Source organism: Sinocyclocheilus anshuiensis, unplaced genomic scaffold, assembly GCF_001515605.1.
Source record: "Sinocyclocheilus anshuiensis isolate Anshui unplaced genomic scaffold, SAMN03320099.WGS_v1.1 scaffold78, whole genome shotgun sequence".
Taxonomy (NCBI): Eukaryota; Metazoa; Chordata; class Actinopteri; order Cypriniformes; family Cyprinidae; genus Sinocyclocheilus; species Sinocyclocheilus anshuiensis.
This window is the reverse complement of record NW_015544250.1, coordinates 1705319-1719667: the sequence shown is the minus strand read 5'-3', so window position 1 is coordinate 1719667 and position 14349 is coordinate 1705319. Positions and strand designations below refer to the sequence as shown.

Genomic DNA, 14349 nt, shown 5'->3' with positions numbered 1-14349 from the left:
AGCTCCGATACATTTTGTGGTCTGCGCCGACTCGCGCATGTGATCCGCTCCGTGCTATCATGGCTCTGGACCGGAGCAGAGTGTGTGCGGTTCGGTGGTTAGCGTGACACAGCGCGAAACCAGACTTATTTTTTTCCTGATGAGAAGCTGAAGTACGATGTGACGTCAAAAAATCATGGAGCCGTTTTGGCGGAAGTGACGAACTGCAAGCTTTTAATGCTTATATCTTCTAAATGCGAATTTTGCCACTGTTTTGGAGCACAGTGCCTTATAGATAACCTTAAGACTAACATATTGATACTAACACTCAAAAAACTTTAATTTTAATTTCATGGGGACTTTAATGCTCTATCATGCCCTACACCAAACCCACCCCTAAACCTACCCGATAGTGTTAACAAATGCAAAACTGATATAAAAAGGCATTTGTTGATACAACCGTGCCATTTGAACTTTTCTATATGCAGATTTGAATTGTTTTGTCGAACCGTAGTTGCACGGAATTCGAACCGGAGCTCCTCGCGCCTCAAGTACGTCTCCGTACTCCGTGAGCTACCGAACAAACGTACCGTCTATGAAAACCCATAGATATGAAGCTGGATATGTGTGATGCTAACATTCAAAAGCGTCAGTTTTCAAATCTCCCAGCATATTAAAATTGTTTTGAAGTCTTAACATAATATTCTTCAAGTAATTGTGCGAAAATTACATTTATTAATCGAAACTGTGTAAATTTGTGTGAAAAGGAATAAAAGGTGTCGGAGTTTTACTGTCTCTAGTGTTCATTTCTTTTGGAACCTGCAGTGATATGTACTTATTGGTACGTATTTTGCGTCTCGCTACGTTTTTGCCATGAGACCAGGTAGCCTTCTATTCAGCACTAGTAGTGTCGAGTGCATGGGGAGGGTGTGCAGCATTTCGTAGCAATCACAGGACGGCAAAGGCTTTCAGCAGCAATAAGTATTTTCTATTTATATGTTTGAAAACACAAGGCTCATGTTGAGGAGCTACTGTTTCAGTCATGATTGTGTAAGACACATGCAGGTTTTGGGACATTTAGAGTAAAGCCGTCCTTTATAATGTAATGCTCTATATGTTGATGGTTGTAACATGATGGGAGGACAGGACAGCTATCTACTTTGTAGAAGACTTTGCTCTATAAATGTGAATATGAATTTGATTCAGCACTTGGATAGACAAGTCCTTTGCCCTGCTCTTGATCTACAACATTTCCATTTTCAGTCCTGTTACTTGGTGTGGGGCTCACGGGTCCGCTTGTATCAACGTCCTCCTCAGGCTGTTGTGGTTGGATTGCTCTCTCAACGTCTGCATCTTGATGCAATGTTCTTATATTTAAGCCTGCTATCTTTGGGGCCTGTTTGGGGAGCTAAAAACAAAACAATCATTATTATTAATCTCCACACATGGGAATGACTATTCCATGCGATTAATCTCAGAAAGACAGTGTATGTCTTTGCATTATGTTGCATATGTATGAATAGTAAATAGACCTTTACCTCTATCCAGCCTTTATGTCCTGGAGGAAATTAAGAGAGCAATTATTGGTAAACTCTTTTGATTTAGCAAAGCTATAATGTGATATGAGCACTTGATCAAGGATAGTTCACTCAAAAATGAAAATTCTGTCATTATTTACTCGCCCTCAAGTTTTTCCAATCCTGTATACGTTTTTTTTTTTCCTTCTATATGGAACATAAAAGACGACATTTTGAAGAATGTTGGTGACCATACAGCTGTTGGTCCCCATTGACTTCCATAGTATGGAAAAAAATACTATAAAAAGTCAAAGGGGACCAGAAACTGTTTGGTTACCCACATTCTTCAAAATATCTTCTTTTGTGTTCAGCAAATGTAAGAAATCCATGCAGTATGGGGTGAGTAAATCATGACAGAATTAATTGCATTTTTGGGTGAACTATTCCTTTACGAATTGTATTGTAGATAAATGCAGTAAATAATTTGTAGGTACATACTTTTTGCGTAGTACACTGCAGCTCCAGCTATTAAGATGAACAGAAATATTGCAACTCCCAACCCAATTGCAGCTCTGTGAGTGGGTCTACCATCCACTGAAATGTGACAAACAAAACACACAACAAGCTCAGATGACAATCTTCTAATAGTACTGGTGATCAAAACGTTACTACTGACAGCATTGTAAAACATTTTAGTGTGTGTTGCAACCATGCAAACACGTCACAGTCTTTTTTCAAATAAACATGATTTTCTGATTCTGGTGAAGTGATCACACCAGTTTAGTCATAGAGGAACTGGACTCCACCCACACAGCTCTCAAGTTTCACTACTGTACTTTCAACAGCCCACATGACCTCTTTTAGGAACTAACAAATGAACAACAGTATCAGTTTTACTGACAATTAAACAGTCATATTGACAGTCACTAAACGCGAGATCACATTTTACAGTGTACTCACCACAGATTCGGTCTGAGGTTGAACTGCCAGGAGCGTTTTTATCATATCCATATTCACATCTAGACACAGGAGAGAAAAAAAACAACAGAATTTAGACAGACAGTAAATAAAACAACTAGTTATTAACTACTTATTTTGCATGCTGGCCAAACTCCCAAACAAACAATACAATTCTGACATAAACCATAAATCTGATGACCAAATGAAAATATATAATAAAAATATACACTAAATATATAAACAAAAAATATACACTACTGTTTAAAAAGTTGGTCAAATCTTTTAATGTCTCTTTTGCTCAGTAAGGCTGCATTTGTTTGATCAAAAATACACTAATGACAGTTATATTGGAATTTAAAATAGCTATTTTTATTTCAATATATTTTAAAATATAATTTATTCCTGTGATGCAGGGATTTTCTGCATCATTACTCCAGTCTTCAGTGTCTCATGATCCTTCAGAAATATGCTGATTTGGTGCTTAATTATGATCAATTATTATTGGTGCTTAATTATTAAAAAAGGCTCATAACTATGAATGTTGAAATCAGTTTTTGCTGCTTAATATTTGGAAACTGTGATACATTTTTTTCCCAGTATTCTTGAATGAATAGAAAGTTCAAAACAGCATTTATTTAAAATTGGAATCTTTTGTAAGATTATGTCTTTACTGTCACATTTGATCAATTTAATGCATCCGTACTGAAAAAAAAAAGGCATTAATTAATTTTTTTAAATCATACTCACTCTAAACTTTTTAAACTGTATTGCATGTTTTGTTTGGTACAGTTCCATCAACTTCAGTCATTTCATTTATAATGTCTCAATTAACCTGACTTCATTAGGTTACACCAACATAAGTCATTTTAAAGGGTTAGATCAGGTAGAAATAAAAATTAAAGGCAACGCTTGCATGTTACTGTGTAGATTAAACTCAGAATTACACTAGAAACAAAAGTCCCTTTTTCCTTCTTTTAGTACAGTATATGAAAACAGCACTGGCACAATTAAAGGAGGAAAAAAGATTTTTCATACATTGCCCATTCCTCGCAAGTGTCAGCTGAATCATGGGTGGAGAATGTTCCATTTTTACATGCCTCACACACAGTATCACTAACCGGTGAACCTGCGAAAAAAGAAGCAATATTTTAACAACAATGATTATAAAAACTCTAAATCACATCTAAAATTATGGTCTAAGGGATGTGACATATTATTATTCAGGAGGTACAGTTAAGCGCAGTTAAGTCAACATTAACCAGTGGGTTTCAAACTGACTCTTACTTCAGACAGCACAAACCTTTTCTGACGACTCTCTGTCCTGGCCTGCAAACTTTGTGTTCCCTACAAGTGTTGCAGTCATCATCTTGCGTACAGTAGTATCCAGCTTCACACTGACATTTGCTTAAACTGGTTTTACTGGGATTCATTTGTGGCTGAAAATGTAAATCTGAATTAAACAGAAAAGCAAGAGAAAAAACGGTAAGCTTCAGAAAACCCTTGTATTCATTTACAGTTACACGTATACATTTAGCAGACACGGTCATCCAAACCTTATCAATTTATCATTAATATTCTTGACTAATATTAGTGATTAATATTATTTTTAACAATTTATTGTTGATATTAATATGAATAGATATTAATAGTATGCTATAGTATCACCTGAGATTTAACGTTATCTCCATTAGACTATTTTTTCTCTAATATTTCAGCAGTAATACTTTAGCCTATGGACACTCACTGGGGTCACAGCTGGGCTGGCGTTCACATTTGGTTTTGCTTGTGTAGCCGCTCTGATACTCTCCGTCTTGGCAGTCCTGACAGCGCGGGTCCTCGCAGTTGTCGTCCACCAGCATCCTCTTACCTGTGACACACTCTCTGATTAGACTCGTATATTAAAAGAGAGTCGTATAAAATGACCGTGAATTTAACGGTAAAAGACTGTAAAAATGCTACAGTAAAAACCTGTTAAATGGTTAACAGTAAATTCCCCTACTATATACGGTGAAAAACTGTATTGGACATTACATGTATTGGACTTATATTTTACGGTAGTATACCGTTTTTGGAAGTGAAAAATACCGTATAATTAACCGTAAATTGACTGTATCATTTACAGTGAATAACCGTAAATTGACCTTCCCAGAATTCCCTGCGTTACATTTCAAGTTTGATTTGTTTTTGTTGAAATAACTATGTTTCTTCTCAGTTTTTTCTTCTCAGTTTTGTATATTAGGGTTGTGTGTTACACCTAATGTTGTTAAATTAATGTTTATTGCATTATTTCAGTTTCATGTGTGTTACCATGATGGTGTTTAGCATTTGTGTGAATGACACTGTGCACCTTCTATATATGTTATTATTTAAAAGCTGCTTGTGATGGGCTTTGGTTCATCATGTGACTTTCTCATCACCACCTGCATTTGGTGGTTATCAGTGTATTACAAAGGTACAAAACAGATTTCAGTACTTCAATAGGTTGGTATATTAACATTATATCAGTTAATGAAATTACGGTATTTAACTGTAAATTTAAGTTAAAACCGTAAAACCTAAAATGTTGCTTCCGTATTTTTTACGGTAAAACAGGCAAGCGCAGCTGCCGTTTTTTTACTGTAAATTTTACGGAATTTTTTTTTACAGTGTATATTAAAAGAAGACAAAGATTAAGCAAAATGTAAGATTATTGATGGGTTTATTTCAAGGCAACATGTGAAACAATATCAACTAGTTAAAGTAAGAAACAAGATGGTGCTGTGTAGCTGAGTAGACTACTCTTGCATAAGGGAAATAGACTGAAAGACGCATTGAGGCTGTTGATAGGCTAATGCATGATGCAACTGGTAAAGTTATTACACTTATATAATTTTAAGAAATATTTTGCGTTTTAGAGATCCGGAAAGCTGTAAAAGAAGCATTAAGATAATTTCAATCAATATAGCATAGGCTATAATATAGGCTAAACAATTCGTTTATTAATTAAAAAAGGCCCAGGTTATAACATGAAGTTGGTTTATCTGTCAGTCTAACTCCACGACAATGTCGCTTAACCAGGCAGAACTTCCCAGCTTGACTTTCACTTCCTCCAGACCAAAAACACTATTGTTATGATTGAGTCCGGTCACCAGTGCCAAAACCTAGGCCTAGCCTATCTCTTACGTGGAAATGACCTTTGTTTAATTATTTACTTAATTACTGATTTAATGTCACCTTAGCATCTTCATAAGCAAAACAGAAAATCATAGTTCATTTACTGTGACTAAAACAGAAAAATGCTGAGCACTACAGCCGGCCATTGCATTTAGTACTTTACTAAAATTACTAAAACAACAGAAACTGTCTCAAATTTATGTAGGTTATTTTTGGAGGATGTAAACATTTCAGTGCAGTGACCTTGTGTGACTTTAGCAAACTTCAAAATGTAGCCTAATTTTGCTTTTGAGTAGCCTAATGTGCTTTTGTACATACAATTAATAAAAATAAAAAAATAAATAAAAAATGGCAGTATGCACTAAGTAAGTGAAAATTAGTTTTTGTGTAATGCAGTATAAATAATATTCAGTTGTTATATAGTACAGTGTTGTTATTGTTAACTAAAACGAAGAATATACATTTTTTTATTATTTTTTTAATTATTTGAAATTAAGCTGAAATTAAAAAATATATATATACACTGAACAAAATTATTTCAAAATGTAGCCTAATTTTGCTTGTGAGTAGCCTAATGTGCTTTTGTACATACAATTAATAAAAATAAAAAAATAAATAAAAAAATGGCAGTATGCACTAAGTAAGTGAAAATTAGTTTTTGTGTAATGCAGTATAAATAATATTCAGTTGTTATATAGTACAGTGTTGTTATTGTTAACTAAAACGAAGAATATACATTTTTTAATTATTTTTTTTTCATTATTTGAAATTAAGCTGAAATTAAAAAAGTATATATACACTGAACAAAATTATAAACGCAACTCTTTTGTTTTTGCCCCCATTTTTCATGAGCTGAACTCAAAGATCTAAGACTAAGAATATACATTTTTTAATTATTTTTTTTCATTATATGAAATTAAGCTGAAATAAAAATAAAAAATATACTGTATATATAAAATTAAAAAATTTAACTTAAATTTAAAAATATAAAGCGATAATTGTAAGTGTTGCCTTGGCAAATAACTGAAAAAAAGTTTAAATGAAAAATAGTTATTAAATTACTCACTCAAACTGAAATAAAATAAATTAAAGCTAAATAGAATTATTAAAAAAATACAAAAAATGACAAAAACACATAACAAAATTATTAAAACTTAAAGGGATAGTTCACCTTCAGTTGCTGGTACCCATTGACTTGCATAGTTTTTTTTTTTCCCATGCTATGGAAATCAATGGGGACCAGCAACTGAAGGTGAACTATCCCTTTAAACAAAAATATAAAGAAAAACACATTCAAATTAAAAAATGTTAATAAATATTAATAGTATAATAAAAAATAAAATAACACTGATACAGTATTATGAATATGCATTATAAAACAATAGCCTAAATGAAAGACAAGACAGCAAGTAATATTAAAATAGCTCACGATACAATAATTGTTGATACATTGGCAGCATGATTTGACACAACTGACACATTTTGCCACTGTGAGAATAGAAGAGCAAAACAGTATGTAGCATGAGAGTTTTACAGGCCCTGGTGAATCCCTCCCCTGCTGCAGGGCTCTCCCTATAAAAAGAAAAAAAGCCCAGGTCTGGATTCAGCAGACAGCAGGAGGAAATCCCCATGTTTCAAGGAAGTTGTTTTGGAATATACATGCATGAGTACCGTGGAAGAGAAGAAATACTCTGAGATCAATGATCTAATCAGTCAGATCCCAGCACAATGACGTCTGAACTCAGGAAGTTCAGACAGACAGAAGTTTTTCACTACATAAGGCTGATTGTCTCACTTCCTCACAAGGTATACAATCTGAGAATGATTTGAGGCATGGCATACTGTAATTAAAGTTCTAGTGAAAAACCCTTAAGTCCCATGAGGAACAGTTCAGAGAATATAGACGTCACATTTTCTACGTCAGTTTTCAAAAAATGTTTTTTTATCATTCACTGCACAGTCTAGGGGGCTTGTTGTATAAAACTTGTCTACAAATTACAATAAAAGTAGAATATAAAGTCTGTATGTGTTCAGAGTGCAATGATTGACAAGTATGCAAAAGATACAGATATACAGTATGACAGATTCAGCAAAAACACCAGTATGAAAATACATCTACTGTACATGTGTGTAGAGTGAACTTCAATAGTTACACTACACTAATCACTAGACTAGCAGTGGCAAATTAAATAGGATGCAAACACTTCCTTTTCTCAGTCTGTCACTTTGATGCATAGGCTATTTTAAGTAGGTGCTAATTGACAGCTATGAGTATGTTTGGGAGTTTTTACAGGTTGCTTGCTACATAAGAACACAACCTTTAAACTTTGTTGAACTCTTAATGTGTTTGTTAAATGCTTGAAAGTTTATTCAAGCATTTCAAAGAGAATTGATTTGGGAAATTAAAATACTAATTCGTCCCCCAAATTATGTGTCAGTTTCATAGTTTGCCAAAATACGAAAGTTAATAGTTCATAATTAAAAATCATAGTTAGAGATTTACATTTTCACAAAGGTTCACAATGTTGGCTGGTCTAGTTTGTACCTTATTTAAAGTCCAGTTTGTCTTTTACAGCGTCGTAGTGATTTGTTTTATCGGTACACTGTTTTACATCTTTCAGACATATTTGGATATCCGTGTTTTATTTTACTCGTCATATTTGAGAGTACAACCATCTATATATCGAGACAACAGCACAGAAAGACATAATAGATATGTCATATGTGTTTAATGACTCTACAACTGAGAAATATGAGAAGTCATCTTCATGCCTTGTAATAAATACACATGCCACATAGGCTACCAAGTTCTCAGTCACACAGACATAGCTCTTTTCCTCTTTTCAGACGTCTGCAAACCTCAACCTAAATCAGTTTACTATTTGCCAGCAATTGATGGGTGATGTGACATATGTTTTGATCTCCTGAAGTCCAATGAAGAAACATGGATCACAGAAAGACAGGCTACATATTCCTCGAGGTAATACGATTATTTATTTATTTAATTCTGTTTTTTTAATTGTGAGTAAGAATGTTTTACTTTTGGTCATTTCCAGTATTGCACATGATAAATATTTTTTGCAACACTCAGTGCCTATATGTCACGAATCCAGTCCATGCACTTCCGTTCGCTCACCACCTGAGATCACCCACTCACTTCTATGGACTCTTGCACCACACTACTGTTGCACTTCACCCGGACTACAGTTCCCATCATCCATTGCACTGATTACACACACAGCTGAATGCACTGATGATTACACACACACAGCTGAATCCAATCAGACATGCTACATAAGCATATCGCTACCCTAGTCGATAGCTACTTTACAGAGCCAGTTCCCATTCCTAGTTTGAGTTCTAGTTGTCTAGTCTAGTCTCGTCTAGTTTCCTGATTGCCTGTTTCCTGATTTTCGCTTGTCCTGGATTATCCCTCTCGTCTCGCCCTGTTCGAATACTGTTTGCCCCTCGCCTGGACCATAGCCTGTGTTTCGTATTAACCCTTTGGAATACCCTGTTTGGACATTGTTCGCCGGAGATCGACCACGCCCGCTCACTGGACTACTCTTGTGTCTTGCCCTCTATATACCTGTTTGCCATTATCTGACCCTTGCTTGTTTTGACTTTGTTCTAGATGAAAAGCTTTGCATATGGATCCGCACGCCTCTCGTCTCGTCAGCAATATAAACATTGCAGAAGTAATGCAATATTCTTTAGATCATGCATGTGCATCTGTGTATTCCTGCACCAGTAAGCATTAAATATTGCAATCATTGACCAGAAATGACTATTAGCACACATCTGAGCACCAAAAGTAAATTTTTATTCCTGTTTGTGCAACAATTTCTTGCTTGAATATTGAAATTATGAACCAGAAATGACTATTAGCGCACACTGGAGCACCAAAAGTAAATTTGGATTTAAAAAAACAGTTGATTGTTGACCGATTAAACTGCAGAAAGTGAGGGGGACGTTAATGTCATGAAACCTGACAAGAAATGTCCAGGTTCAAAATCTAAAGGAAAATAAGAAATAATATTTTGCTTAAAGAAATGACGATTATTCTTAGGACCATTTATTTATTTAGGATATGATTAATTTAGGATTAAATTTCTTTATACAATATATTATACAAAAAATTCCTACTTTGCATTTTCGGCCGAAACATAACTTGTATATGTTTAAATGAGATTCACTAAGTTTTCCATGTTGGAAAAATGTAATTTTTACATGGTCATTGTTAATGTTTCCCAGACAGAGCATTTAATGAAGATGATTGCAACGCTGTAGCATTTGCATAGATTTAAGTGAAAGGTAAAGAGGTGTATAGTTCCTTCAGCTGCCGCAGAGTCGAGGTGAGGTGAACTTTGCCCTCTCGCTGAGTGTTACACGTGACCTCGCTGACCTTCAGGGGACTCATATTCAGATCAAAGATGAGGCTGTAGTTCTGTATCAGGCGTTTGGCTTGCTCTCTATCCACATAACCTGAAAACAGTGTTGAAACCATCATTTCATTGTACAGAATTTGATTATTGATTTTAGTCTATCATTTTCTATGAGTCGCAGTGTTTCAAATCACTTTATAATGTGCTTCAGACTGACTGTATTTGTATGATGGGTTTTATACCTGTGTTTTTGGTGTCACACATTTGTAAGGCCATCTCCATCTTCTGGAACCTCTGAAGCCATGTCTCTCTTTGTTCTGCATTTATATCGCTCCTGTCGCTCACTGATTCCAGGTCAGTACTGACCACTGACGCATCCCAGATCTCTGCCTGAGAGGATCATGTTCAAAAACATCCATTAAAATATGTTTTTCTATTTCAGAAAGCTGCAGACCGTATGAAATGATAATAATCTAGTTAGTTTTCAAGACCTCAACACTTTGCTCTTTCACGTCTTGTACAGCTTTCTGTATGAACTGCAGCAAGTATTGATAGTGCACCTGCAAAGCAGCATGGTAAAGTAAAAAATCACTTCACATGAAAAATGACAAGCTTTAATGAAAATAATTCATATATAAAACCATATATGCATAAAAGCACTTTAACTATAATTTGAAATAGTATAAATTGATCTTATAATTAATATTTACATTTAATTGTGAAAATGTATGTAAACGTGTCTCATATTTATTTAAAAGCAAAAATAATAAAAGTAACAAAATGAAATGTATTAAATATTATCTTTCTCAGAAATTGAACTAAACCATATAAAAACTATTTTTTCATTCATTTAATTTAAAGATTTTGAGATTTAATGATCTCATAAAAAACACATACAAGTCATATTTCATCCCAAAATAAAGGGGAAATATATATATATATATATATATATATATATATATATATATATATATATATATATATATATATATATATATATATATATATATATATATATATATATATATATATATATATATATATATATATATATATATATATATATATATATATATATATATATATATATATATATATATATATATATATATATATATATATATATATATATATATATATATATATATATATATATATATATATATATATATATATATATATATATATATATATATATATATATATATATATATATATATATATATATATATATATATATATATATATATATATATATATATATATATATATATATATATATATATATATATATATATATATATTGCAAAAAGAAAATAAACCTATTTTTATTACCAGTATGCCTGCTTAATTGTCATGATAATGTCATAATGATAAATAAATAAATATTTTTTACAAAATGGAAAACCGGGTAAATCTAATAAAAACACATAAGTCACGTTTCATCTCAAAATCTAAAGAAAAACGAAATTATATTTTGCAAAAAGAAAATCAAACTTATTTTTTACTTCACATGAAAATGTCACAATGATAGATGAATAAATAAATAAATATTTTTTACAAAATGGAAATTAATACATTTCATCTCAAAATCTAAAGAGAAGAAATTATATTTTGCAGAAATAAATTTAAATCTATTTTCATTACCAATATGCTTAATTGTCATGAAAACAACGTCACATGATAAATAAAATAAATAAATAAATAAACAGGTTAATAATGAAAACAGTTAGTAGTGTGTAGTGTAATATGTAACTTGTATTTGAAATGAGAACCATTAATTAATTCAGCAAGTTTAGATTTCTGATTTAATCAATGGGTTTCATTTTTGCTGAGCGCATATGCCACCAAAATTGTACAATGACTTAAATAATATTATTTGCTGTAATTCCCAAAGGTTCTGCTGGTTACTGATCTCCAGTACCTGCTCCGGGTCGGTGGTGTTACTGAAGCATCTGAACATGCAGGCCAGTGTGGTGAGCTTCAGAGGGAGCTTCAGTCTGAGGAAGAGACCCGTGAGTTCTGACTGATGGATGATTCCTGATCGGGACGGATCGAGTGATGTCACTTCCTCCTCCATGATCTGGAATATTTGTGGTTCCAAATCCTGCAGTTCCTCTGAGACAGATGAGAGGAGGCAGAACTCTGGACTGGATTTAATTGGCTCCTCCGTCTGGACATGTTGAGTAAGATTTGTTTTTAGAGAGATTTTCATTTTAATTTAGTATTCACTACCATTCAAAAATTTGGGGGAAGTAAGAAATTAATACTTTTTTTTCAGCAAGGATCGATCAAATGTGTCGATCAAATGTGATCATTTATAATATTACATTCATAATGTAAAGGATTTCTGTTTCAAATATATAATGCTCTTTTGAATTTGCTATCCTAAATAATGTGTCACAGTTTCCACAAAATATGAAGCAGCACAACTGTTTTCGATATTGATAATAATAAGAAATTATTCTTGAGCAGCAAATCAGCATATTAGAATAATTTCTGAAGGATCATGTGACACTGAAGACTGGAGTAATGATGCTGAAAATTCAGATTTACATCACAACAATAAATTACATTTCAAAAGAGAAAAAAAGTTATTTTAAATTGTAATAATATTTCACTATGTTGCACTTTAAACTGTATTTTTAAACAAATAAATGCAGCCTAGGTGAGCAAAAGAGACTTATTTCAAAAACATAAAAACGTTCCGACCTCAAACTTTTGAACAGTAGTATAGCTATATATACTTACAGTACAAGTTGATTAAAGACAGCATGCACATTATATCTTACCTGATCCTCTGTAATATGAGGATTTTGCATGATTCGTTTTGAGTAACCCATGTTGGTTGTGGACTTCAGATGTATGTAGGACCGTGAACGATCGCCACATGGTGCCGTCACACAACGTCTGTCTGGAACCTGAATCATTACCAAACTATTAGCATCCAGCCATCTTCTGCATGAGCTTCAGACTATATAGCACATTTGTTCCTTCTCGTAAATAATGGGAAGTGTATTTCAGAACCCTGAACATCTTGATTGGTTAGTACCAGGCTTCAGCACCATGGACAGTGCAATCATTTGACCTCAAAAGTCATCTGAAAACTGGCCAGTGACAACCACACAGTAGTAAACAATGCAAAATTACTGTGAGTTTGCGAGGTGGACATTACGTTTAACATTCAGTGTAGTTTATGCTGTAGCTGATTTTTTTTAGTACCTGTCCGAGGGCATCTAACAGGTTTTCTGTGTGCTCAACTGGTCTCAGATGCTCCAGGTCATGACAAGGTGATTTTCTGCTTAAATCTCCATCCGTGACTCTGATAGGTGGACTGTGTCTGTCCTCCGAGCAGTTTGTTACCTCAAGATGATCTGTGGGACTATATATAATAATAAATGTATTTGCATATTTTTTATTATTGTTAATATTAAATATATAATGTTAAATATAATGACAATTGTAAATGGCATTTTATTTTATTTTATTTGTTATCCTGCACCATTTGTGCTGTGGGAAAAAAATTTAATTATATATATATATATATATATATATAGATGATATTTCCCCCCATTTTAAATTCTTATTCTCCAATGAAAGGTTAGATTTATGTGAATTTTTAAAATAAAAGATCAAAATTATTAACAATGCAGATTTATTTTCACAGCCTTCTTTGATCATATTTACCAAGGGCGCCAATAATTCTGACCACGACTGTATGTGTATATTGGGCAAAAGGATTTGAAAAGGAATTGCATGCTTAAAAATGTCTGAGTGTCATTGCATTACATAACAAGCTCACAAGAACTGACTTCACTTTCCTGAGGCATTTTGTCAGTGACTTTAAAGATTATAAATCTATCAAATACTTTAATGTTGTAACTCTCGTTGGTGTTTGAATGCTGAAAGGAAGCAAAAGAAAACATTTACTTACCCACTAACACTGAATCTCTGCTTTTTGTGTCTTTCAGGTCTATAAAACAGCTCTCTTAAACAGACCAGCGCCCTTGTCCTGAGCTGATATGTGTCTGAGATATCCACTCACCGGCAGCAATATCCACAAATAAGAGCACAGCCTGTTCTCTCAAGGGTTCTCTGTGGTCTCCAGGGGTATAATCTCAACTGTGCCATGGTTACCCGACCAGCCCAACCTCTCTGCCAAAGCCACTTCCAGTACATGCACAGATAAGAGTGATTTATTAAAGTCCACTTGTGAAAGAAAGTCATTCTGCCTGACTACACAATGATAAGGTAAGTACATGGGTTTTAAAAGCCTAAAAATGGTCTTCAACCTTACTGAATAGCGATGGTAAATGGAATTTTATATTCTTAGTTTTTTTATTATTTTTTTCTAT

The 14349-nt window shown here is 33.3% G+C and overlaps 2 protein-coding genes across 2 annotated transcripts; both read right to left on the bottom strand.

Annotated features, from left to right (window-relative positions):
* Positions 1-812: 812 nt before the first annotated feature.
* Positions 813-4329, bottom strand: LOC107697852 (tumor necrosis factor receptor superfamily member 5-like). The gene is made up of 7 exons (XM_016498700.1): positions 4201-4329; positions 3757-3906; positions 3492-3582; positions 2457-2515; positions 1995-2090; positions 1518-1537; positions 813-1387 (listed from the first exon to the last, which is right to left on the bottom strand). The coding sequence occupies exons 1-7, from the start codon at positions 4313-4315 to the stop codon at positions 1157-1159; spliced, it is 762 nt and encodes a 253-aa protein (XP_016354186.1). The 5' UTR covers positions 4316-4329; the 3' UTR covers positions 813-1156.
* A 5583-nt stretch (positions 4330-9912) lies between these two features.
* On the bottom strand, positions 9913-14125 carry LOC107697825 (uncharacterized protein C1orf87 homolog). The gene is made up of 7 exons (XM_016498678.1): positions 14040-14125; positions 13217-13376; positions 12787-12915; positions 11919-12167; positions 10486-10554; positions 10237-10384; positions 9913-10094 (listed from the first exon to the last, which is right to left on the bottom strand). Exons 1-7 carry the CDS (start codon positions 14123-14125, stop codon positions 9913-9915), a joined length of 1023 nt encoding a protein of 340 aa, XP_016354164.1.
* Between the last annotated feature and the right edge of the window lie 224 nt (positions 14126-14349).